The following is a 27,502-nucleotide window of genomic DNA, read 5'->3' on the forward strand; positions in this document are numbered from 1 at the left end:
AAGTGCACATACATCTTGAAGCGAAGGCGCGTGATAACAATTTGACGCTGCATTCGTCTTCGAGCCAACACCGCGCCAGTCAGCAGCGGCCAACACCCCCTGTCGTGTGTGCACGCAGCACTCTACTAACGTTCGTAAATAGTTGGCGGTGGTCGTTAGCGGCGGTTTCCAGTCATTTCGCCTTGTTAGTGTCAGGCTGGAGCAGCTGGTACTCTGAACTGTGGACAGCGGCTCATTAGCGCACGATGGCTTCCACCGTCCCGACGAGTTCTGCCACCAGCAACGACGCCCCAGAGGTCCTCGTGGACAGAAGGTCGAAGAAGGAATACATCCTAGGCAAATTGCTGGGAAAGGTAAGCTTTCGACCATACGCTTACAGCGGTTCCGCAACGCAGATTGTAATCGATGGTAGGACACGTCGCCGATGTTCTACCGTGCGCAGTGGTTGGAGGCGTGGTTCATTTAGTACCCTCAAAGCGCTTCATTTTCTCTAGTGCAGGGATCCTCTGGGCTCCGCAGTCTTACCTTCACATCTATCAGTGCGCGATATGAACTTTCGTTGTGGTGTGTGGTGTGAAGAATCCTATTTTATTTGTTGCAACTAACTTCGCCAGAGCCGAATCGGGTACTTTGTATCTTTGCCTCGTGCCATGCTGGCTGCTAGTGCTAGGGGTTGGTTCCAAATTAGACTGCAAAAAATAGCGGCCATTGGTGGCATTCCATGACTACAGCGCGAATAACGGGACACAGATGAAAGTAAGCACGTAGGGACACAACACATTGCTGTGTTGTGCCCCTGCGGGTTTACTTTTTCTATGTCCGGTTCGTCACGCGGTAGTCATGGAATACCATCACCAACTCGCCCAACAACTTAACTTTACATTGGTGGCAACTTCGCGCCAAATTGGCTACTTTGACCTTGTCTGGCGATGAGTTTCAGGTTGGATTCCTGGCTACGTAGAACTTCCATTTTTGCGCAGTTACTAGCAATTTTCTTTACTCACACCATTCATGCCGGTGGAGTTGGCGCGCATAGTGGCACCCCTACGAGCGGCTAATGCAGATTGGGAGCGTACGCATGTACAACCGGCGGCAAAATAGGTCGGGGCATGAGACAGGCAGCCAGAATCAGATAAAACTGCATCGCCGCGCCGTCTGACGTTGCACTTTTGGTGCCGAGACATCGCAGTGTGCGTCCTTTCATGCTCGCAGCCGAATTTTTTTTGTCGCCTGCAGTGGACTAGCTAATAGCATGCAGCGTTTGACGGTGGGGGTCGCTTTCTTCATTCAGAGCGTGACGCTCGGCGCACGTCAAAGTGCGAGCGTGAGGTTGCGAATAAAGAAAGCGACCCCCACCGACAAACGCCGCATGCTATTAGCTAGTCCACTGCAGGCGACAAAAAAAATTCGGCTGCGAGCATGAAAGGACGCACACTGCGATGTCTCGACACCAGAAGTGCAACGTCAGACGGCGCGGCGATGCAGTTTTATCTGATTCTGGCCGCCTGTCGCATGCCCCGACTTATTTTGCCGCCGGTTGTACATGCGCGCATAACACGACTCTAAGAAGATGACTTCTTCAGGGAAGATTTTACTAGACCAAGGGGCCGTGACAGCGCTCCTTTCAGCAATTGAGGCTAATGCCGATACAACTCCTATGGGGCTTTCAAATGCCTCGCCTGCATTTGGGAGGAGGGAACCACTTTATTTTAAGAAAATAACAAAGGTTCCCAAGGATGGGCTCCTACTTGTTCAAGAGTACACCGGCCTGGGCTTCACGGAGAGCGCTGCCCACTAGCCATGTTTGGCCAGCTGGTTGAGCAGCTCGCAGAGCGGCCTCCATTGAGTAGGGGAATGGGTTTGGTATGGCGGAAACTGCCGTGTGTTGGGGACATTCTCACTTGTAGTGCATGACGGTGGCCTTTGCCGCCGCACTTGTTGAGCAAAGTGGGAGGCCTAAGGCTGGGCGGTAGCGATGAAGGAGGTAAGGTGAGATGTAGCAGTTCGTCTGCTGTTGCCGCAAGAGACTGCATGCTATCAATCCTGATCACATTGAAAACGCGTAGTGCCGTGAAGCCATACTGAAGCTGCTGATGCAGTTTTTGAGATATTCCTCCACTGAACTGGAGTTTAAATACGGAAAATGGAAACAAATGGCGTGAACTTGATCACGCGTAGTGTTTGAGTTTATGGCACGGAGAGGCCACATTTTACAAAGATTTTGCGGCGAATGCCCTTTTCCAGACCTGTCGCAAGGCACACTGAAAATTTCTTACGTTACTGCTGAGCGCGTCTCCTGCAGTGTTAAGTGGACAAAAACAGATGCGCTACAAAATGAAGCTCGAGCCCCACTGCTCACCGGCCGCGAGTGTAAGCTGGCTGAGGTAAGCTTGCGGTCTTGCTCTATTTCCTTGGATGATAAGAAGTAAGCGGATAGCATGAGCGGCTAACGATGAGGACTCGGGGTGAGGAAGGGCGCCTCAAAAGCTGTTTCCATTCACTGCGAAAGTCCACTTGGCTTTCTCGATCTACCCCTGCCTTGTGATGTAGTATTGCTCCAGGAGGGTGATGACGTCATTCGCGCGCCTCGTTTCTGCCACGCCGTTCAGTCGACGTCAGGTTTTTTCGCACAGCGAGCCTAGTAACGCGCTCGCATTATTATTGCCGCAACTGGATATGAGCCCGCGGGGGCGCGAACAGCTCAGCTTTGCTGGCCACTGCACGAGAGCACTAGGCTATCGCAGCAGCCGATCGCTCCCTCGTGTTCAACTCCAGCACACACTCGTGCTGTGCATTGCATATCGCAGACTTCATCAGCTAATACTACTACTGAGAAAATTATTTCCTTATCACTGGTTGCGCATGCGGAATTAAACTCTTAAATTTTCAAAGTTTCTGCTTAATGTGCGGAGGACAATGTATCCCCCCGAATAATTTTTCTTTATTTTCTAGGGAGGCTTTGGCGAATGCTACGAAGTTGTGGACCAGAAAACGAGTCAGCATTTCGCAGCGAAGATAGTTCCTAAGACACTCCTAGTGAAGTCTTTCTATAAAACAAAGGTGCGTACTACGTGCAACATGAAAAAATTCTTTTCTGCGTATCTAGTTCGCGTGTTTGTACACATTAATCTGTTGCTATTTCGCTTTACCAGAGGGAGATTGCGTAGACAGAACATATTTAAAGTTAATATAAAGTGGCATATATGAAGGATATGATGGCACAGCTGGGTTTTCCGAAAGTAGAAAGTAGGAGTGAATACTTATAATTATGCCACGTATTGAGATCCCATCGGCATGATTGAGTTCTTGGGAAGGCAGCAGCAATCCATCACCTCAAAAACTCTGCATCTTGCCGAGAAATGTTGTAATATTTAGTTTTCAATCTGCGCGACCATCACTCGCCGAAATGCCAACCTCAACTGAGCCAAAGGCAGCTGTTCAACTTGCACGTGTTTGCTGGGGACTGGATCATAAAAGATCGCTATTACGGAAGTCTATCTGTTTTGACCAATTAAGCTCGCGTGGCACGCGCTAGTTAACTGAAGTGTTTCGCTTTGTCTTTACAGTGCGCCCCTGAATGTGCTTTCTTGGGTGGACAAACACTTGGCATGCTTTTTCCCGCTGACGTTTTTTTTCCTTGTTAGGAACGGGCTTCCGCTCTCACCCCGTTCAGTTTTTCATTGGATTCATCATTGAGCTGTCTCTACGGCACGACTGTGCCTAATGCATTACGATGTTCGGCTACCTAGCTCAAGGTGCCAAATGCAAGTAGTAGTGGTGGTAGTAGTAGTGGTGGTGGTGGTAGTGGTGGTGGTAGTGATAGTGGTGGTGGTGGTGGTTTTATTGAAATAATAATAAAAAGGAAGGAAAAGATTTTTGCTAGCCCGGACATCTGCCATCGATACTGAAGCACATGAGCTGGGGCAGCGGAAGGAAAGGATAGCATGCAGAAAGTAGAAATGAAATGAAACAGGTAACAAGATATGGAGAGAGAGGATAGGGGACCAAATGCAAACTGCAGCCTCCGCATTTCAGTGGAGGGGAAACTCCCAACAAGCACACGTGCTGTACCATATGTCGAGGCCTGTTGAAGAGAACTAGGCAGCCGAATTTGATCTGGAGCCCTCTGCTGTGGTGCCCCCTTTTCTTTTGTTCTTTCAATAACCCAGTCATTCGTCCCTTCTCTAAAGATGCGGTTGAGGTTGATCCCCGCTTGAGGCCTTTAGTTCTCTTTTCTTTACCTCGCATCTAATATTCAGCTTTTCAGCCGTCCGCCTGCAAGCCTTCAGCGCCGAATGATATCCTGCCTGCTTGCCTTCTCCCGATTTGTGTACTGTGTAAAACGATGTGACACACCTTTCACACTCGGCGTTTTGTGTGTGCGCAGATCACCCAGGAGATCCAAATCCAAAAGGCTCTTGACCACAATCACAATATCCGCTTCCACAGCTGCTTCGAGGATGGGAGCAATGTTTACATCATCCTTGAGCTGTGTAGCAGACAGGTATGAACTTGCCTTCAGCAGCTTCCTATCTTTCTCGTAAATGCTCATATTGTTCATGGCTCTTTGTGATTCCACGTCAAAAAAAGCGGAACAAGTACACAAAAAACGAGAAAAAGAAGAAACGAATGGTGTGCCCATTCCATACAAAAGCACGGCACAGAAGGACATACACTCATACTGCATGTGCGCCTTTGCTTGGAGTCCAGGCGTTTCCGTCGATTCGCAAAAGAACTTCTTATTTTGCAGAGTTCGACACCACAAGGAGAACCTTGAGGCACGTAGAAAAACACGGTGGCGAAGGAAATTGTTTGACCCTTTGTTTTAGTGCTATGGCGGGAAGTTTTATCTCGATGGTTAATAAGAACGTGCAGCAGTGCTCAACTGCGGGCATATCGGAATATCGTTCCACCCTGCAAGCAGCAGAGAGCAAAGTTCGTTATTAATGTCTTTTTAAATTTGTATTAGGTTCTCTGGCTTTACTCATGGAGGGCTAAGAATTTAGAACGGAGGGCACGAAGGCAGTTTACCCAAGCACTGCTCCTAAGGAAATTTTGATCGAAGCTGCATGGACAGATTGAAGCTATCTACCATGCACCAACACTCGTATGTATATTTTCTCATACCGTGCTAAAATAGTGTACAGCACCTACCTTCCATTGTTAACCACGATCGATAATGTTTCGATGATTCAGTTTATCGTAAATACGTATACACTCATTAACGTCGCATGTGCGTGTGTAAGAGTAGAGAATGAAGACGAAGCAATATGACATTTCATAATGACTAATTTTTGGCTATGGAATACATACTTGCCGCTGATGCTGGGTCATTCATGCGCTGCATTAGGTGCAGCTCATTTCATTTCGCGCCCTTATATTCATGGCATGTCGTATAAGCATACGATGGTTCGGTATATCTATTCATGAGCTCACACACACTGCAAATCTTCCTTTATCGGTTCAGTTCAAGAACTGTACGTAATGCTCACGGGACGCGACGCGAATTCAACGCTGGGCATACCACCTGCTCTGCGGCCATGCGCTCACAGAGGACCGGCTCTAACACTGGAGAAGAGCACAGGGCTGCCGGTCTCCGGGAGGGTAAAAAAACCGACTTTATTCATTGTTTTGCACTCTCTCTTCGAAATGCACCGGCGCCGGAAGATGCTGACAGAGGGCGAGGCGAGGTACTTCATCCGGCAGCTTCTACCCGCCTGCCGATACCTGAGGGAGCAGCGGGTGGTCCACTGGGACCTCAAGTTAGGAAACCTGCTGCTCAACGAGGGTATGAAGCTCAAGGTGGCGGACTTCGGTCTCGCCACCCGCATTGGTTTTGAGGGAGAGCGCAGGAAGACCCTGTGCGGAACGCCCAACTACATCGCCCCGGAGGTCTTATCGAAAAAGCGGCACCGCTTCGAAGTGGACGTCTGGTCGATGGGATGCATCCTGTGCGCTGCACCAGGTTTCTTACTGCCAATGAAATACTGTGTGCAACATGATAGCCAGAAGAAAAGCTTCGAACCAGATGCATTTTTCGTCAACCGGTTTCCGGTTTCCGGTTTTTCGTCAACCGGTTTCTTCAACCGGTCGACCAGTTTCATATTTGCATTTTAGAGGCCTAATCTCTTGCTTTCAGGATGAAAATGATACCCCGAAATTTATGAGTAAGCATACAGGATAAGATAATTTTAATGGTTGTTTTAAGCTAGCACGCCCATTGATCTCTCGAAGTTTCGGCGGGAGACGACATTTCGGCGAGAAAGTATTGTTCATATATTATGGAATAGTAACTGCATCTAAATAATTTATCAAATTTTTGAAAACAAGCCATTTAGGGGAAGAGGTCAAGGTACGATGCACTACCTAACATTGCATCCTAGCATGCAGTGTGGAGCTTGATAAACTCGGCACGATATGGAGCCTTATAATAAAGCGAATGCAATGAGAAAACAATTTCTTTGCTATTAATATTATTGCTAGGATCGGAACTTTTCAGTGCATCACACTTAGATGTGAATGCTTGTGCTGATTTCTAGTATCTGCTTCGGAACAATAGCGCAGATGTGCGTAATATATTGTCCATCCTTTACGAAATGTAACATGTCCTCCGTGTTGGCAATAGTGATGAAGCCGAAAGCCGTATGTGATCACTGTGGCACATTTCCCTGCAGGTACACAATGCTTGTGGTACACCCTCCATTTGCGGCTCTCACCGTGCAGGAAACCTACGTGCGCATAAAGAAAAACGAGTACCTCTTCCCTTCGACAGTTGGCTCCCTTGCGCGTGCCCTCATTTGGTGGTTGCTTCAGCATGAGCCAGGAAAGAGGCATAGCATCGACGTCATCCGGGAAGATGCTTTCATTACCGGTGGTAACGTTTTTAAAATGATTGATTTTGGAGCGGAAGTTCCCGTCCTCTGCGTAAACAGTCTGTCCTAGCCATCCAACGGGTGCTGGATGGTCACGGCCTCAGCCAGAAATGTGCAGGCATGGGACAAACTATGGGGGGGGGGGGGGGGGGGGGGGGGGGGGGGCTGACCGCGAACCCGCTGAACGGCGAGATACTAAAGTCGGTCCAAACTCATTTTGCGCCGCATAAAGCACTCATCGTTACCCTTCTCAGACAAACGTAATCGCTGGCCAGCTAGCACCGATCATCTTCATGACCGTGGTTATAACACCCTTAAATTTTTTTGGTCTCTCCAGAGATGTTTTACGCAACTGTGCGGGAATGCGTTGCCGTCAGCGTTAAATTACAAAACAGAATGGCCGTTTTGTTCCGGAACCCGATTTTGTACGACCTGCGGCAAATGTTTCTTTGTTAGCAGGTACGAGTAGTACGTGCATTCTGGAAATCTTGCTGTGTACAGCATTGACGCAACTATGGTTAAATTATAACTAAGCAAGGTGTAGCGCACATCAAGATTTAAATAAACCAAGGTCAATTGAAGAGGGGAACATACATGGACGTTCGAGAACCGCACGATTAAGAGTATGGAGCCTTGGGAATCAGCAAAAAAAAAAAACTGCGAGAAACTGCATGTAAGTACTGTTCAGAAGCAAGGTTCACGTCCCGAAGTCTAGGCATGCGGCTCGAAAAAGCTCTGTGTGGTTACTCGTTCTTGGTCCCTTGTCCTGTTGCGCTATTGTTCCGAAGTGCGAGTTTTTTTTCGTAATTGGCCAGTATATGCACAGGCGTACATGTTGTGATATTAAGTAGAACTTGCACTTACATAGGCAACGAAAAATCGGTGATAAAATTTGCGTCGTATGTGTAGCGAAACCGAATTTGGACGTGCCGCCAAATGTCCATATATCATCACTGTGACTATCATGACTGCTCTAAACGCACCACGGAACATGCAGCCAGTGAAAGAAACATAAATAGTGAACAGCAGAGTCTCGCAACATGGCTGCGGTGGCCTCGTGCGTACGTACGAGCGACATCGCACATTGCTGACGTCTTCCGTAGCGGAGATAAACGTCGGCGACAGCTATGCTCTGAGTAGGTTCCTGAAGGGAGACGGATACTATTCCTTTATTGTTAGAGGAAGCAGTATTGTGTTTATTCCCCACCCAAAAAACCTCCCTCTCTTCAAGAAGAAAACCAAACAATCGCTCTAGAAGTACGAAGGTAAGTGCTGGCCTAGCTGTTTAAGCATCAGCCTCGCATGCGGGAGGGGCGTTGTACGAAACCCAGTGCCGCCAGGGGCCGACCGATGACACAACGGGTACAAGCGTTCTCTTGGCGAGTTCGATACTCGCCTGGGGTTGTGCATGTCAATGAAGGTGAAATGACAGCGGCCCGTGCAAAGTACGATATCCGTGCACGCTCAAGAACCCCAGGTACTCGGAATTATCCGGGGCCCGCCAGTACGGCGTCCCTCATAGCCTGATTCGCTTTGGGACGATAAAACCTCGTGAGTCAACGTAACCTTCACCTGACCTCATGCTCGGCTTCATTGGGGTGAATTGCTTAGGAAATGCGTCTTTGAAGCGACCTCGAGTAGATGAGGAAACCTTGTGCCATCGCGCTCATTGGCCACAGATTCTCTTGCACCATGAAGTATAATCTTCATTGTCCTGTTCACTTCATTTATAGGGCCTCTGCCTTCACACCTTCCTACGCCCTGCCTGGTGATAGCACCGCGGTTTGACGACCCTAGTACCAAAGTGACCACTGGCGGCCGTTCTCCTCTATTGGAAATAAACGAAGAACGTTGTGAGTTGGCCATTAATGTTTTGAACGAGAATGACTTCGTAGTCGGAAAACTATACAAGGCTACGTGTTAGTGAACGACACAGTATTCGCTGTGACCTAGACATCCTTCATCAAGGTGACAAGTCCAATAAATTCTACTAGCCCACAAGCTGCTTTTACATCGTTCCCGCAGTTAAAAGCTCTGGGCAACAATCTTTCATAGCTTCGTATAAAAACATTAAAAAGCATTTCAGGTATACCACTTTTTTATAGACAATTCATTGTAAAACATCTGCCCATTATATTAAACGATTTTTTGTGGCATTCCTGGAACAGGTAGGCTCGTTTGTAGAAAACGCGCTCTAGCAGATATAGGAGTGAATACCGATTAAGGGAAACATCAAAGCAGCGGTAGACACAATTGCCGTTCCTCTGTGGCAAATGTGGGCTTAGATGAGCAGGGAAACATTTCCAGCCTATCGGAACTTTAGGCAAGTATTATATCCCCTCTGGTATTTTGCTTTACAGAGCTGGAGGTCAAGGTCACCACTGTGAAGAAGCGAGAAGAACTGCAAAAAATAGCGGCCATTGGTGGCATTCCATGACTACAGCGCGAATAACAGGACACAGATGAAAGTCAACACGTAGGGACACAACACATTGCTGTGTTGTGCCCCTGCGGGTTTCCTTTTTCTATGTCCGGTTCGTCACGCGGTAATCATGGAATACCATTACCAACTCGCCCAACAACTTAACTTTACATTGGTGGCAACTTTGCGCCAAATTGGCTACTTTGACCCCGTATGGCGATGAGTTTCACGTTGGGTTACTGGCTACGTTGAACTTCCATTTTTTCGCGGTTACTAGCAATTTTCTTTACTCACACCATTTATGCCGGTGGAGTTGGCGCGCATAGTGGCACCCCTACGAGCGGCTAGGGTAGATTCGGAGCGTACGTATGTACATGCGCGCGCAACACGCCTCTAAGAAGACATCTTCAGGGAAGATTTTACTAGACCAAGGGGCCGTGACAGCGCTCCTTTCAGCTATTGAGGCTAATGCCGATACAACTCCTATGCGGCTTTCAAATGGCTACATTTGGGAGTAGGGAACATCTTTATTTTAAGAAAATAACAAAAGGTTCCCAAGGATGGGCTCCTACTTGTTCAAGAGTACACGGGCCTGGGCTTCACGGAGAGCGCTGTCCACTAGCCATGTTTGGCCAGCTGGTTGAGCAGCTCGCAGAGCGGCCTCCATTGAGGAGATGGATGGGTTGGATATGGCGGAAACTGCCATGTGTTGGGGACATTCTCACATGTAGTGCATGAGGGTGGCCTTTGCCGCCGCACTTGTTGAGCAAAGTGGCAGGCTTAAGGCTGGGCGGTAGCGATGAAGGAGGTAAGGTGAGATGTAGCAGTTCGTCTGCTGTTGCCGCAAGAGGCTGCATGCTATCAATCCTGATCACATTGAAAACGCGAAGTTCCGTGAAGCCATACTGAAGCTGCTGATGCAGTTTTTGAGATATTCCTGCACTGAACTGGAGTTTAAATACGGCAAATCGAAACAAATGGCGTGAACTTGTTCACGCATAGTGTTTGAGTTTATGGCACGCAGCGGCCGGATTTTACAAAGATTTTGCGGCGAATGCCCTTTTCCAGACCTGTCGCAAGGCACACTGAAATTTGCTTACGTTAATGCTGAGCGCGTCTTCTGCAGTGTTAAGTGGACAAAAAACAGATGCGCTACAAAATGAAGCTAGAGCCCCGCTGCTCACCGGCCGCGAGTGTAAGCTGGCTGAGGTAAGCTTGCGGTCTTGCTCTATTTCCTTGGATGATAAGAAGTAAGCGGATAGCATGAGCGGCTAACGATGAGGACTTGGAGTGAGGAAGGGCGCCTCAAAACCTGTTTCCATTCACTGCGAAAGGCCACTTGGCTTTCTCGATCTACCCCTGCCTTGTGATGTAGTATTACTCCAGGAGGGGTGATGACGTCATTCGCGTGCCTCGGTTCTGACACGGCGTTCAGTCGACGGCGGGTTTTTTGGCACAGCGAGCCAAGTAACGCGCTCGCATTATTATTGCCGCAACTGGATATGAGCCCGCGGGGGCGCGAACAGCTCAGCTTTGCTGGCCACTGCACGAGAGCACTAGGCTATCGCAGCAGCCGATCGCTCCCTCTTGTTCAACTGCAGCACACACTCGTGCTGTGCATTGCATGTCGCAGACTTCATCAGCTAATACTGTTACTGAGAAAATTATTTCCTTATCACTGGTTGCGCATGCAGAATTAAACTCTGAAAATTTCAGTTTCTACTTAATGTGCGGAGGACAATGTATCCCCCAGAATAATTTTTCTTTATTTTCTAGGGAGGCTTTGGCAAATGCTGCGAAGTTGTGGACCAGAAAACGAGTCAGCGTTTCGCAGCCAAGATCGTTCCCAAAACACTCCTAGTGAAGTCTTGCTATAAAACAAAGGTGCGTACTACATGCAACATGACCAAATTTTTTCTTGCTTCCACAAAGTGAATGCTGTATCTCGTTTGCGTGTTTGTACACAATAATCTGTTGCTATCGCGCTTTACCAGAGGGAGATTTATTAGAAAGAACCTTTTTAAAGTTCAATTAAAGTGTCATATATGAAGGATATGATGGCACAGCTAGATTTTCTGAAGGTAGAAAGGGAGTAAATACTTATAATTATGCCACATATTGAAATCCCATCGGCACGATTGAGTTCTTCGGAATGCAACTGCAATCTATCACCTCAAAAACTCTGCATCCTGCCGAAGAATGTTGTCATATTTAGTTTTCAATCTGTGCGATCATCACCCGCCAAAATGCCAACCTCAACTGAGCCAAAGGCAGCTCTTCAACTTGCATGTGTTCGCGCGGCGACTGGATCACAAAAGATTGCTATTACGGATGTATAACTATTTTGACCAATTAAGCTCGCGTGGCCCGCGCTAGTTAACTGAAGTGTTTCGGTTTGTCTTTGCAGTGCGCCCCTAAATGTGCTTTCTTGCGCAAACAAGCACATGACATGCTTGTCCTGCTGACGTTTTTTTTTTTTGCCTTGTTAGGAACGGTCTTCCGCTCTCACGCCGCTCAATTTGTCATTGGGTTCATCATTGAGCTGTCTCTAAGGAACGACGGTGCCTAATGCATTACGGTACAGCATGATCGAAGAGATTTCGGTATATCTCTAATTATAGCTGCAATAACATTGATTGGTGTTTCATGAAATTCGGTGAAAAGCGCGGAAAATAGTGACTGCCCATTTGGACGTTTTGCGGCGCATGCTTCTGGGTGCCCCGTCGCAGCAGTAGGTACTTGGGCAAAATTGAGTCTTGCTCCTAGTGCGTTTTTATGCTTTATTTGTCGTGGTCTTGGGGTGATCCTGAATTCTACCTTACCTCTTTCAGCCATTTTTAGGACGGTGTGTAAGTTTTTACAGCGAAGCTGTATAGCTCTACCATCCAAGGAAATTTTCGTAATGTCGTTGTCGTCAGCAAAGATCGCCAGGCGAAAGAAAAAGCGGGACGCGGTAGCGTGTTGCAGCATTGCCAAAGGGTGCACGGAATGCCATCGTCCGTTCGACGCGATGCTTTGCCCGGACAATTATGGAATGAGATGTATCTTGGTGGACACCCGAACCGCGCCGTAAGGGAAGGAATATTTCGGACGTGCGGTGCCGACAATAACTACGCGTTCCGGTAAACATTAGGATTGCAGCTGGTTAGAAAGGGGTTGAAGTACATTTCACTTGTCTCTGGTTTCACTCATTGTAGAGTCACTTGTGTGAAATTTCAAGGGATGAATAATAATGATAATTGGTTTTTGGGGAAAGGAAAGGAAATGGCGTAGTATCTGTCTGCGCCTCCTCCAGCTTATCAGAGTTGTCGCCGTCCATACTGTCGCCTCAACTGTGGTTGCGGCGCACGCCAGCTCTCCCATTTCAATCCTGTGACATCCCATAGCGCATGCAGTGCAGCTGTCGAAGCGAGCGGAGGCGAGCGCAACGACGAGTTCCAGTTCCAGTTCCGAAAACTTTTATTTAAAGATCCCCAGGTGGTCGAAATTATTCCGGAGCCCTCCACTACGGTACCTATTCTTCCTTTCTTCTTTCACTCCCTCCTTTATCCCTTCTCTTACGGCGCGGTTCAGGTGTCCAACGATATATGAGACAGATACTGCGCCATTTCCTTTCCCCAAAAACCAATTATTATTAATTATTATTATCAGAAATGGAGGCCCTCTATTCCCTACCCCTGGCGCGCAGGCCTAGGGGCAGAGGCCAGGGCCTCCGCGAATAGATGCAGGCAAAGAGTTGTTGGCTCTTCGCGGCCTCTGCCGCCAGATGGATGGAACGCTGTGTGACGTCATGCCAGATGGCGCGGCGAGCGTGCGAAGCACAGTAACTTTCCGCGGCGAGGCCCGCGTTGTGACGTCATGTGCTTCGATGGAGTACCGCCATGGCGAAATCGCGAGTTTGCGGCCAATAAAGCTTTCGCTTTAAAATATTTTACCTCCCATTTTAACGCGATAGCGTTAAGGAGCTCGTGTCGCAGAAAAGCCGCTGTCATCGGCGTCGGCGGCGTTGGCCGTGAGGGAAAAATGGCGCATCTCGGTGGACACCTGAACCGCGCTGTAAGGAATGGGATTTTCTTTTTCTTACGGCATGGTACTGGTGTCCAGCGAGAATTGAGACAGGCGTCTTTTCCTTTCCTTAAAATCAATTTTCATTTCATTTTCCTTCCCTTACGGCCCGGTTCGGGTGTCCACCGAGGTACGAGACAGGTGTCCTTTCCTTAAATTTTCCAACGGGCCACGCGTCGCTCCGAAGGGGCGATGGCGTTCCGTGTACCCCTCGGCAACGCTGCGACACTCTTTCTCGTCTCACTCTTAATAATACTGTTGTAAATATCACCGAAGCTATGTTAAATATATACTATCTTGTGCCAGCGCCTTTAATGTCGTTTCCAAGAAAGAAAGATGTTTAACGAATAAAAAATGCCTGTGTGTCAGTATGACTTTCCGTGGAAACCGCCAATCGCTAGACCACAAACGTAGGTTGCGAGATGCAGCTTTTTTGCTTCCAACCAATGTTAACCAGAGCTAAACCGCCAGAAATATTATAGCTCTGGGTGGTAGAATATACACCGGGACATTCCACAACTGCGCCCTTCTAACCGGTACTCAGTTTCTGAACATAGAGCGCCTCGATCACAATAGCCTTCACTATCAGGCCTGAGAAGAAGGGTGAGGTCTACATTCGATTTGTTGGGCTCCTCGGAGTCCTTGTCCGGACAACTTTCGCTGACACCCAATCGTTGAAATGTATGGTGTTTGGCGCATGATAGTCTGAGTTAAATACAATGCAATGCAATACAATACAATACAATACAACTCAATGCAATGCAATGCAATGCAACCGTCTCAAGGGTGTGACATTCCCGTAGAGCCAATGGGGACGATTTTGAAATGCGACGGTGGCGGTGCCTGGGAGTTGGCGGTAAAAACATAAATTGCTCAAAACTTTGCTCGCTATGCTTGCGCCGGTCGCTGTCGTCTGCTGCCACTGCGCCACTGCGCTGCAGCGTTGCCCGCGGCGGCACTGGCGGCGCAGACGCGTTGTGTCATTGACTCCAGCCGCGTTTGCTGCCAGATACCAGGATCGCTGCAATCGTTCCGACCGTGGCGACACTTATGGCGCGGACGCGCAACTTGCAACATGCCACAGCACTGACCGTCTTTACAAGACCGCTGAATGAGATCGAGCGCACAGTCTTTCTAATCGCCTGCTCTGGTATTGAGCGCACAGACGTGTGAGGAAGCAGCTGCAATTTCTAGCCACAGTACTGGTAAAATTCCAAAGGAAGACTTCTGCGTATCCACCAGCAAGCTGCGCTTAAGTCATTGCACCGCATTTTTTGTCAAAATAGACAATGCGGCATGAAAAAATTGCGTTGCGGTTTGACTACTGCTGAATCTGGTTAGAGAGCGGAAACTGCAGTGTATCGGGCAAGCAGACGCGGCTGGGCTTCGTAACGTTGAGTGCCTTCTGCACACTGCTTAGGCAGCGCACCCACCCTGCCATCACCCGCCGCGGTGGCTCAGTGGTTAGGTTGGTTGATTGGTAACAACTTTATTTAAAATCCAGCAGAGCTTTCGCCGACGGGGCCTTAGGTCTCCCACGTGGCGACGTCGAGGTGTTGCTTCGCTGTCGTCTCGCGGGCCTGCTGGACGGCCCAGAGTTGGTCACCGAACATGGGGCTGCGCAAGGCAGCGAACCACCGCGGCGCGAGGGTTCCGGAGTTAGCACCGTGAGGTTTTTTGCTACAGTCCCAGAGCATGTGGGGTAAAGTTGCTATAGCAGTGTGGCAAGACTTGCATATATTTGTCGGGTATGTTCCGGGGTAGAGTCTGTGGTATTGTGCCGGGTTGGGGTACGTGAGCGTCTGCAGTTGTCCGAGGGCCACCACGTGCGCCCTGTCCAGCTTCTCGTTGGGCGGAGGGAAGGCTCGGCGGGCCAGGCAGAGGGCCGTCGTAATTTCGTTGTAGTTGGTCAGTCTTTGGTGGTGTCCCATGGGCGACGGTCGCCGGCGCGGTTCGCGAGCTCGCGCGCCTTGGCGTGTGACGTCTCATTTGAGTTCAGTTATGTGTTCGATACTTCTCCCATGCGCGCCGGGAACCACTGGATTCTGGTTTGAAAAGCTTCCTCCCACTGGACTTTTCCATTGCTCATAATTCGGGCCGCTGTCTGTGAGGTCCATCCTTTGGCGAAGTTTTTGACCGTTTGTCGCGAGTCGCAGAGTACTGTAGTGCACGTCGGATCCGTGAGGGCGAGGGCCGCCGCCGCTTCCTGCGCTTCTTCTGCGCGCTCGCACGCTACACTTGCTGTTATGCGCGTTTCGCCACTCGAATCGACGACCGCTACCGCGAATCGCGAGCGTTCTGCGTATTCCGCGGCGTCAACGAACGTTGTGCCCGTTTCGTCTCCGTGGTTGTGTAGGAGAGCTCTGGCCCTGGCCACTCTTCTTCCCCAGTTGTGTTGTGGGTGGACGTTCAGTGGAAAGTGGTTAGGATGCTTGGCTATTTTAACGCGACAGCGTTAAAGAGCTCGTGTCGCAGAAAAGCCGGTGTCGTCCGCGTCTTTCGCTGTGAGGGAAAAATGGCGCATCTCGGTGAACACCTGAACCGCGCCTTATGGGAAGGAATTCTAACGCGACAGCGTTAACATTGATCGATCGATCGACTGATTTATTGTTCGGTAGATTTATCGATAGATTGATAGATATACATTGATTGATTGATCGATCGATTTTTCCTTCCCTTACGGCGCGATCAGGGTGTCCAGCGAGAAATGTGAGACAGGAGTCATTTGCTTTCCTTAAGAGCAATTGTTCATTTCATTTTGCTTCCCATATGGCAGGTTCGGGTGTGCGCCGAGATATGTGAGACAGGCGTTCTTTCCTTAAGTTGTCCAACGGGCCACGCGTCGCGCCGAACGGGCGATGGCGTTCCGTGTACCCATCGGCAACGCTGCGACAATCTGTCGCGTCTCACTCTTAAAGACCAAGCTTAAGCGTCCTCCAATTTTTTTTACTTCGGGTACTAGGATATGTCGGAAGATCGTGCGAGTTGCACGGGTAGGTTCGGAGGGACACCGCACCAGCTGCCCGAGAGGTTGCTCCGGAAGAGGAGCTTGGGAGGTACAATCCCTACCGGTAAATTCCCTATCGATAAATTCAGTGTTTTAATGGCAGATGCTGTTATCACTATGAAGTGAGCTCTAATAAACTAGAAGAGCTGAAGAAATGGAATAGCGGTATCGCTGTCCTCGGGTCGTTTTCGCAAGCAAACTGCGTTGGCGTCTTGACATTTTTTCTCAAGCAGATACCAAAGGCTTCCAGCAGCGCCATTAATTTCAAAACGGGGATTATGGACTCCTTTTCGGATCTTAAATAAGCGCAGAAAACGACGAAGACAAAGACGAGAGAAGCGCTTGTCTGTCTTTTCTCGAATTCGTCTTCGTAGTTTCCTGCGTATTTTCTTGTCAAGAATTAATTATCTACAAACGCGAACCCACAACTTTCGGTCTTGACATCCATAATTGTGAATTGAATGGCTGAATTAAAGTTCTCAGCATTAAATGCATATTGCACTGTCGTCCTCAAAGTAGCAACAAAGAGTCCTAGAATCAATTTTTTTATGAAAAAAAAGTCCGGTAAAGCTGTCTTCGCTGTTCCTGTAGGTCATATTATTCTGTGACCACCCGGTTCTCTCCGTCACCACGCAATGTTCGAGTGAATGCGGTGAAATATACTGAACGTAGTCCTGACATATGTTTTGAACTTTCGGTGGATTTACTGAGGCTTAGTACAGTACACCAACTACTGAATTTCACGGAGGCATCCTTTCATTAATTGTTCCCTGTATTATGTTAATAGCCTTCTTTTCATTGTTTTGCTTCTGATCAGGTCAACTTTTTTCGGGACCATACTAAGCTCGTCCTATGCCCGTTGATGGACGCCGTAACATACATCGACAACGCCGGCATCGTTCACACTTATAGGTTCAAATCACTTGAGCGTGGCTGCCCACCAAAACTGTTTTCGCGCCTCAGTTATGCGCGCACACTCCTTGACAAAATGGCCACTGGGTCATACTGGCACAACAGGCCCGCTGTTTGACAACACGCAGCCCGCAGTGCGCCCTCGCGGGTCACCAGCGAACACATGCATATCAATTTATATAAAGATCCACCTTAAAACATATCTATAATAGGCGTTTCTCCCTTCCCTTACGGCGCGGTTCAGGTGTCCAACGATATATGAGACAGATACTGCGCCATTTCCTTTCCACCAAAAACCAATTATTATTATTAATAGGCGTTTCTTTTATGTTTACAACATGTTACATTTTACCTCACCGACTCACCTGGCCTAGTTCGTTGCGTCGCCGTCGTCAATTCTCTACTTTATCAAAATCCAGCGTGAACTGCAACCTTCAGTTCTTGCGTCGGCGTCTTGATTGTATTCACTACTATAATATCGGACAAGCTCTTCGATAGTTCATGTTTTCTTCTTTCGAACTGAGCGCAATGCGTTCTTTTTCTGTATTCTGATGCCGCAGGCTTCTGCTGTGACACAAACGATTCGGCGTTATCAACCGAGCTTGTATTCGTACGTGATGCATAACGTGTTGGTTGCAACACATCTTCTTGCTCTGGTAATTATGTAGTTATTGCAGCGTAGCGGGTAATATATGCTCTATGCGGTGCACAAAGACGCTGGTTCTCCCTCCGTGCGTATTTTTCTTTCCCTTCTAGCGATCAGCAGAACCAGCCTTGTTTGATATCTTAGGGCCCGTTGACACTTGTTAAAAAATCCGGCGAGCGAAGTGGATTCGGCCGCATTTGACGCCGAGCGAGGCGGAAAGCGGCGCGGCGAGGGCGATCGGCCTGGACCCAAATTTTTCGCGTTCGCCGCCGCGGCGAAAAATATGGCGGCGCCCTACGACGCAGGACCCCTCGCATGGGAATGAAAGAAAAACTGGTAATGGCGCAAGAAACGGGGACACAAAAGGCACACAAAAGACAGGACTGACGCCTGGGAATTCATGGGAATGAATTCGTCGATGTTGCGGCCTTGTTCACCGCGTTCACTGGCCATAAATCGGACACCGGTACATCGCTTCGTCTCACCTCACCTATAAGCAAAAGTATAAGTGATAAATTTGCTTTACCTTTTATTTGGAGTGACGATTCTGCCGCTACTAGGCCTAATAGGACCGCCGGTTTTGTTGACAGTACTAGTTCCTGCCCTGACAAGCAGATGGCGCCACTAGGCTGGGCGTTTCGTTGCGAGTTTGTTTGCATAATAATAATAATAATAATTGGTTTTGGGGGAAAGGAAATGGCGCAGTATCTGTCTCATATATCGTTGGACACCTGAACCACGCCGTAAGGGAAGAGATAAAGGAGGGAGTGAAAGAAGAAAGGAAGAAGAGGTGCCGTAGTGGAGGGCTCCGGGATAATTTCGACCACCTGGGGATCTTTAACGTGCACTGACATCGCGCAGCACACGTTGAACTAAAAATGGGAATGTGCTTGCGTTTACGTACGCAAGAGTGCATACGGTTATGGTACACAGACAGCATCGATTTATGCTCTTTTCTAACCATATCTGTGTACGCCGCGAGCGGTGACGTGGTGGCCGGGAAGTGTGTGGAAAAGCGAGAAACAGCAGCGTCGTGGCGGTTCCGCCTCGCTCGGGCGTCAACAGATGAGAACAGGTACTAGTTTTCCCGGCGAGCGAATCCGCTTCGCTCGCCGAATTTTTGGACAAGTGTGAACGCGCCCTTATACTGCACTCGGAGCGTTCCTGCAAGTCGAGGCAACATCAAGGGAACGCTTCTGAACTTTTGATGGGCTTTTACAGGTGTAACATATTTATTTTGCAATCATATGGTAGCATGTATTTTCATCGCAGCGGTGTGTTTTTGACAGTTATGTATTTGCATTAGATATATTTACTTTAATATAAGGTTATCAATTTTGATCTAATTGTGCTGTTTTTGTCTGTTTTATCAGTATTGTAACGCCGAAAATCTTTCTAGTGTTTAATCATTCTTCAAAGCTGCAGGCACGCTGCTTTATCGCTTTGTGATGCAATACGCGACCAGATCTGTTTTAATTGATCGCATCCTGGCGGAGCCGATTCTACGTTGTTCGATTGTTGTAACTTTGCACGCTTTATCTCGAACGTTCGTTATCAGCTTTATATTGAGCACGGTCGACAGGGGCGGGCATTCTGTTCGACGACCGCCGAGCACGCTTGTGGCTACGCCGCCGCCGAATGATTCGGTCGATTGTGGACGCAAGTCAGCCCAAATAAAGAGTTTTGTTTAGTGGCAATTCCCCTGTATTTTTGTCCTCCGGATTGTAGTCACGACTTCGTGACAGTATTATCACTCTAAGCAGTGTTCAAATTAGAGCATTGGCCTTCATTGCTACGACAAAAAAAGTTATATAAACTGCCCTTTGCCGCTTCCATCATGTTCTAACCCGGTCTCTTGATTGCGCTGTGGGAAATTTCATTCCTCCGTAAAGTTAATGCGCCGTTCTTGAACATTGCTGCGTAGCATGGGCATGTCCCCAAAGCGAAACGTTCATTAAATAATGAAACTGGCACAAGTAGGCTGATCACCAGAAATTCTGGCTGTGTAGGAACCGCGGCGTTGATACGAGACCATATGGCACAATGTTGTTCCTGTGTTACAATAACTATTTCCGTTTCAGCCGCCGAGAGGCACGCTTTTTTCTATAAAAGACGCCGCCACACTTCTTTCGTGCATTACGCGGTGGTGAAGGGGACTGATAGGAGGGGTGACAGCCGCCACAGCCACAGTGCGCACCAGAAACGGCACAGAGGCGGAAGATTGTGCCATAGCTTTGGCAGTGCGAAGGACCCAGTTCAATTCATTATCATCGACTCTCCACACACCTGGCGCAGCCACGCACAGGGACGTCGCATCTCCCCTATGGACTGCACCATTCTAAATTGCATCAGTATTATCCCATAAGTTCTGTTCGTCTAGATACCTGTGCATGTGGGACATCCATCCAATATTAGATGCAGCCGTCAGCTGAAATGAGTGGCTCTTTTACGACCGTGTTCGTGCACCAATACTACCACGTGTCCTAAGCATTATGTATTCAGCTAACTCTCCGATGTACCATATGAGTGCTATCAGGGCTGTATTATTAGCTCTTCAGCTTAACGTAGGAACTACAACAAAAGGGAAGCAGCTCCGCAGATGTCGACCTGAATGATGTGTGTTTACGTTATAATTGGCGGCAATAAATATCTATTTCATTGCGCTCGTCGTCATCGCCGGCACCTCATCACTATCATTCCCGTTATAACTCGTCCATTCTGCCCTATTAACGCCTCTAAGAATTTTACTTGCTTGCAAAAGTTTCTCAGTGCTGTAGAACAGGAGGCGCAGTTATGTCGACTTCACTAAAGCTCGTAATTGAGTTCGCAAAGTGGCGCTGACAAGCCACGTCGTCCCCAGACCTGCCGGAGTGAGGCGGCCTGACGAGACCTGGCGTCTCCGCATGTTCGCTGCATTGCGCGCTGATGCTGCAGCCTCAGTCTCACCAATTCTGTAAAGAAAGACAAGGCAATTCGTTTCGGTGCTAGCGGCGGCTTCTCCTCTTGGCGTCAGCCCCGATTTACGTGTCTTTGGTTTTCTGGTGCATTTGGACTCTTGCGTTCATTATTGCAGCAATGGTTCGTTCGCCAAGCTGGAGTCAGTGCGTGCGGAACACTATATTCGCCGCAAGGTTGGTACAGCTTGATCATTCACTGCAGCGCTTGAGGACGATGCATTTTATTCTGGTTGTGGGAGCTTCCCTTGTATTGCATAGAATTACAAAAACCGGAGCAAAACAAAAAGCGACGTTCTCACAGCACCTGTCGCTAACATAACCCTCTTTTTTTCTTATCCTTAGGGAGTGAGCGTTGCTCTCCAGGCTTGTCGACAGGGAGCCCTCCACCATGTTTTTCTTTTCTTGCCGCTTGGGGCGCAATAACACCCAAGCATTCTTGTCGGAAATCCTTGACAAGATGGGCGCTGTTATTTAGCAGATGACGCCCTTAGGTGGAACATCGCTGTGCTGCGTATTCAATATTTTCAACACGCGTTGTCAGCTTAGCTCTTCATGGCAACTGCCTTTTTAGGAGAAGAAATGCAAGATTTACAGCGCCTGTTCAGCATGCGCTGCATACAACTGGGTACTTATTTGAGCGATGGCCCTTCATGCGACTTTTTGCCGATAAGTAACGTCGACGGAGCCGCCATAAAAGGTCTTGACTAGCGATTACCACTTTCACCTGCTGGTTACAAGCAGGAACGTAAGCCTTAACAAACTGTCCCCTGTATGGTCAGGGGATAAAGTAGGGCATCGGCAACACCTCTTTCAGGACTCCTCTGACAAAGAAGCCCCGTACCATCTCTGGAGAAAACTTCCCATTTCAAGGAACGAGGAGCACGTTTTCTAATTGGAAAAGGAGCGAGTGTCGGTACATAGGAAACATAATCCAGCGAAGTATAATTTTTCCTGATCCCTGTCTTAGGAGCTGCATGAGCGGTGAATAAAATAGCGCTTTGAATTCCACCAAAAAACAACAGGCTTGATTCGGCGAAATGATGAAGGGTGAGCAAAAACACCTATAGAAATGAAAAGGCAGCCAAGAAAAGGGATTTATAATATATTAGAAATATGCAAAGAGTATAAAGTCGCACAATTTTAGCGTTTGTTAGAACTAGTGATACGAGTGAAAGCTCTGTTAATTGTGGTTACGCATGGTTTGGCGCCGGAGTGGGCCCGGCGCGCTCTTCATCCATGGTGAGACTGAGCGACCGAGCTCCAGCGAAGCAGCTGTTATATCTCCCGCTAGTCACGTGGTACAGCAGCGGCGAGGCTCCCAGCGAATGCAGCTGCGGCGCCTCTCCAAAGCGAGTCACGCGGTATGACGTCAAACCCGCCGTGGTGGCTCAGTGGTTAGGGCGGTCGACTACTGATCCGGAGTTCCCGGGTTCAAACCCGACCGCGGCGGCTGCGTTTTTATGGAGGAGAAACGCTAAGGCGCCCGTGTGCTGTGCGATGTCAGTGCACGTTAAAGATCCCCAGGTGGTCGAAATTATTCCGGAGCCCTCCACTACGGCACCTCTTCTTCCTTTATTCTTTCACTCCCTCCTTTATCCCTTCCCTTACGGCGCGGTTCAGGTGTCCAACGATATATGAGACAGATACTGCGCCATTTCCTTTCCCCCAAAACCAATTATTATTATTATGGCGTCTCTTGCCACACCTCCGTTCCGCCGGCTCAAGCTCAAACGCACACCAAACTTGACCTTGGCAGTTGTAGATCAAAGAACACAGATTCCGTTCTAAAAACGACAAAAAGGACTAGAACTTCAAGGTGCAGCTTAGCAAGTCCTGCGTCATCATCCATCAGAAGAGACATACGTGAGGATTCAGTTGTCACTGACTTAAAAGCCCATAGGCTGCCACAGAACTCTTCAAAATTATTTGTGGGACTTGCAGGTTCTCTTTTTTTAAAAACGCCAGCTTATGATGACACACGCTTTGCACATTAGTAAATTATTGTATTGTTTTAAGGTCATCTTAGTACCAGTCTCGTGGCCGGACTAATGGACATCGTCCATGATTTCTCGATGCATCTGTCCTTCCTTCCGCTAGAATGGCGTGTACGGCTCAGCCGATACGCACGCTAAGCTGAACATGCTCGGAGCAATTGTTTCAGTCCCTCACGCCGGTTCCCGCCGGTGAGGCATCCGCGCTGTTACCGCGAAAAGCGGGTTCAGATTGAGCTGAAAATCACGTATCCTTTTGCCAAAAAGGGGGATAATTGCGACAATCTGCAGCATACAAATCCATCTCAATCAAGAAGGCTGCTTTTATTGTATTTGTTATTTCTCTGTGCTTTCTATGTGTAGGCTGTCTGAAGTGCTACCGCATGATTTGCTAAAAAGGCGTGAATGGAGAGGAGGAATCGCTGAGGGAGTCCAAGAGGGAGACACGCACCTTCAATGTGCGTGTCCACGGAAAGCCCTTTGGTAACTTCACTTCCAATAGAGGAGTGCACCAGGGCTACGTTCTCGCCCCCACATTATTTATTGTGGCTTTTATTTCACTTGTTCGAGTCCTAGAGACCACCCCTTCTATCCGTGTGCTTGCGTATGCCGATGACATAACCCTGTGGTGCTGTCATCCAGATGCGTCTATGCGTCAGTTGGTCCTTCAGCACGCGCTGGATGTACTGACATCTCGACTCCCACCTCTGTGTCCAACACTCTCTCCTACTAAATCATGTTTTATTCGCATTGGAATTAATAATTGATTTTGGGGGAAAGACTGGCGCAGTATCTGTCTCACATACCGGCTGACACCTGAACCGCGCCGTAAGGGAGGGATAACGGAGGGAGTGAAACGTCTGTTTTTGTTTTTTGTTTTCTTTGGTCGGCGCTCCTTCTTCTTCGTCAAGAAAGGAAGAAAGAGGTGCGGTAGTGGAGGGCTGCGGAATAATTTAGACCACCTGGGAATCTTTAACGTCCACTGACATCGCACAGCACGCGGGCGCCTTAGCGTTTTGCCTGCATGAAAACGCAGCCGCTGCGGTCGGGTTTGAACCCGGGAACTCCGGCTACTGATACGGAGTTCCCGGAAATAAAGTCGGCTTACGGAAAGCTCCTCCTTTAAATTTTACGATACTTAATTCTCCGATTCCTCAGGTAGAAACTGTTCGTATTCTTGGTCTTCTCCTCCATTCATCTGGAACTGGCACCCCGTGGCTGACAGCCACCCGTAAATCGGCTCACGCTACTCTAGGTCTGGTTCATCGCATAGCTATGCGCTCTGGTGGCGCACGAGCTCATACGGCCCGCCAGCTTGTGCGCTCTATCCTTCAGCCACGGATAGTATATCAGGCTCAATTTCAACGTCTCACCCACAGGCAGTGGGACTCCCTTGAAGCTATCAATCGTGAGGCTATTCGCGCCATAGCATATCTGCCTCGTTTAACACCCATATCTGTGCTACAGGAGTTCGCCCAACTTAACACACTCAGTGAACTCGTAGACCAACGGGTGGCAAACAGAGCTCGAAAACAGTCCCTACAACTTCATCGTTTAAAGACACTTCCTCCGTGGTCATCCTGCCAGCTCACAGACAATCGCCACACTGTTTCCCCGTCGGTATCAGCCGCGTACGTGCCTCAAGGGTGCATATTGTACACGGACGCATCACATACTGCAGAGAGAGGAGTTACTGCTGTGTTTAGTCCATCTCATACGCATCTCAACACTCGCGCGACGTATAACGCGGATGCGTGCACTCCCCTGGCATTGGAACTTTTTGCCATTTATAATGCCATTGCTTCCCTTCAGCTCGTTCCAACATTCAATACACATCATATTTACAGCGACTCCCGCGCCGCCCTTAAACAGCTTAAGGCTGTTCAACCAACATTCCAGATTTCACAATCAATTCACGTGCTCTGCGCAAAGTATCAATATCCTGTGCGCATACACTGGATTCGCGACCATGCTCAGGATCCACATAACATTCAAGCGGATGCTATGACTCATCTTCACACATCAGACAACCCGCCACATTCCCCTCTTCCCCCAGGTCAGTTCCTGCCCCATGTTTCCTATTCCGAAGTTCTGAGCCAGCGAACACGCGCTCTAATTCCTCCGTGTTCGCACACTCTCCCCCGTACTTTTACTCGGCAGGAGGAGGTATCCGTGCGCCGGATTCGGGCAGGGGCTGCTCTGACACCATCTGGCCGTCATGGGTGGCGTGCGAAAGGTCTACCAGCAACTGACAGGGGCCCTCACTGTAGCGCTGCACCGGACATTTGTGATGTGCGGCACTTGTTGTGGACGTGCCCAGCGACGGCTGACATTAAAAAACGGCTCCTCAGGGCGGTGGGCCTGCGGTGGAACCGCGAACGTGCCTATGTGCAGTGGGCTTTGAACAATCGTTTCATCAGCAACCTCTGCGACTGCCTCAGCACAACGAGTCTTCACTCATTCTTTTCACTTTCAATTTCCCGCATTCCTTCCCCCTCTTTCACCTTATGCCTCATGGCGCACTTTACGAATAAAAAAAAAAAGCTACCTCATGAAGTCTCGCCAGACCTGTGCCTAACGTTGGGTCACTGAGGCGAGCGCTGACGCCCGTCTCGTCGCTTTTCGCAATAGACGGCGTTGTGTAAACATGACGCTGAAAAGGTCCTCACGTCGACCGGCTGATGCAATGAAGACAGCGTCGTTGTTATGAGAGACTGAGTCCTGTCGCATCCGCTGTCGTCCGCATTTTCGTCCTCTTTCTCGGCATGGCAACGTTGCGGCACCCATTCATTTGTAAGCCGGTTCTGCCTTTGCGTGCAGTGTAACAGCTGAGAAGGAGACAGCTGACTCTGACGTTCTGGAGACAGAAACGACGCCACGTATGCCGCAGTCTGGCAGTGCTGTGGCTGTTGTTTCAAATGCGATATCGATCAGTGATTGAATTCGTGGGCGTCTGCGCCTGTCGCTTGCTGAGGGGCTGCTTGACACGATCTTTTAGCGGTTCGTTTGTTCTCGAGTGTGTTTTCTTCCGTTTGGTTGCTTCTGTTGTGGCACTGGAGAGAGTTAAGCAATAAGGCAAGGCAGCGGGATGAAATCTGTCGGGAAGGCAGGGCTCTTTCACAATACCCTCTATGGATAACTGGCATGTGCTAATGAGTGCGCCGGTGTACACAGACTGCCATTGAAGTATGTATAGCTATTCGGTTCTCAATTAAGCGTTTAGACAGCTTTATTTCATTTTCCATCGCGGTGGCACAGTGGCTTTGGCATTCGGGTCTAAGTCCAGGGACACAGGATTTAATCGAGGCTCCTGTCTACTTCGATCGAGGCGCGAAATGTAAAATTGCCCATGTGGTGCGCGATGTCCGTGTGCGTTAAAGAACACCGGGTGGTGGAAATCAATCCAGAATCATCCGATACGGCGCCCATCATAGCCCATGAGTAGCTCAGATATTTGAAACCAACGGCACCAATCTACCTACCGCACGTTCTTATTATGGCAGGAAGGCATTTCTGAAATCAAGGAAATAAGCAGCTAGGGAATAAATGACCAGACGATTTTCTTTAACCTCTACTGTATACCGGGAAGACATAGAAGATTCAAGTGTAGCAACAGTACCACTATAAATCTACTATAGCTGGCCTAATAACATGTACTCTGTAAAGAATGTCCTCATTTTCGGTAAAGGTGCCACTTAATGCCTGTGAAGGCAATGTAAGCACTGAGCATGGCACTTCGCAGGAAGAAAAAAATACGAGGATATATTGAAGCAACATGGCATTTAACAAGCCAAAGTAGCGCTGTTCAGATATGGTGTCCATGCGGTCAAACAAGCTTGTTCATTCTAAATCATGAGTATTTCCTTTATAGCACCTCACTCTGATAATGTTCGAGAACTGGCGTTAAGCTGCTTATTTCTTTTTGCTTTTTTTCTAAAACTAGTTCTACTTTAATCAGAACTCAAACTTCAGCAGATGTGAAAAGTAAGATATTTTGGCGCTTCAAATCAACAGACGCAAATACGTAAGCGATATATCTTATTTCTCTTGCGTACAGCACCTAGTACATGCTCTTTAAGCTGCTCGCAAAAGCAGATTTCATCTGCAAATAAAGAAACGCAGGGGAAGTGCAACTACCAGCAAAGCGTGTACTGAAAATGCAAATATTGTTTTTTAAAGCCCAGCATGTTAGCTTCAGTGCATTGATGTCAATCTATATTGAGTATCGCTCCCAACCGGGCTATCAGCGTTGTATGAAATGTTTGTATTGTCTCTGCACATTCTCAGTGGCCTTTGAGAGTAGCTTCTTATTGAGAGCAGACGCTTTGTGAATGACTGAACGTTTCTGTCTGAGCAAGCGTTTAGACAAGGTGTTGAACTCATGAAAGCACGCACTCTGTTAAAAAAATAGGGTTCGAGTAGTTAAAGGAAGAAGGATTGGGAAGTTTTTTTCACCTGTGAACTTACTTTACTAATGAAAATGAGGCGGGGGGAGGGGGTGGAGGAAGGTGCAGCTGAAGGGCTAAGAAGTTTTGTTTTCTCAAAATACGTGCTTTTCGGCAGGACATAATGAAAAGTCTTTTTGTCACAGCCTTCGCATAATCAAGAGAAATGTACGGACTGAAGAAAT

General features: G+C 48.5%; 1 protein-coding gene across 1 annotated transcript; it reads left to right on the forward strand.

Annotated features, from left to right (window-relative positions):
* The first annotated feature begins 218 nt into the window (after positions 1-218).
* Positions 219-9,309, forward strand: LOC144119733 (serine/threonine-protein kinase PLK1-like). The gene is made up of 8 exons (XM_077652283.1): positions 219-353; positions 2,953-3,060; positions 4,388-4,504; positions 5,638-5,951; positions 6,675-6,874; positions 8,606-8,725; positions 8,826-8,840; positions 9,233-9,309. The coding sequence occupies exons 1-8, from the start codon at positions 246-248 to the stop codon at positions 9,307-9,309; spliced, it is 1,059 nt and encodes a 352-aa protein (XP_077508409.1). The 5' UTR covers positions 219-245.
* Positions 9,310-27,502: the final 18,193 nt, after the last annotated feature.

The sequence above is a fragment of the Amblyomma americanum genome, chromosome 2 (genome assembly GCF_052857255.1).
Source record: "Amblyomma americanum isolate KBUSLIRL-KWMA chromosome 2, ASM5285725v1, whole genome shotgun sequence".
NCBI lineage: Eukaryota > Metazoa > Arthropoda > Arachnida > Ixodida > Ixodidae > Amblyomma > Amblyomma americanum.

Coding starts and splice junctions, on each gene's coding strand:
- LOC144119733 (XM_077652283.1), top strand. CDS start 246: ATGGCTTCCACCGTCCCGACGAGTTCTGCCACCAGCAACGACGCCCCA. Junction 3,061..4,387: donor AGTCTTTCTATAAAACAAAG/GTGCGTACTACG, acceptor GTGTGTGCGCAG/ATCACCCAGGAGATCCAAAT. Junction 5,952..6,674: donor TGGTCGATGGGATGCATCCT/GTGCGCTGCACC, acceptor ATTTCCCTGCAG/GTACACAATGCTTGTGGTAC.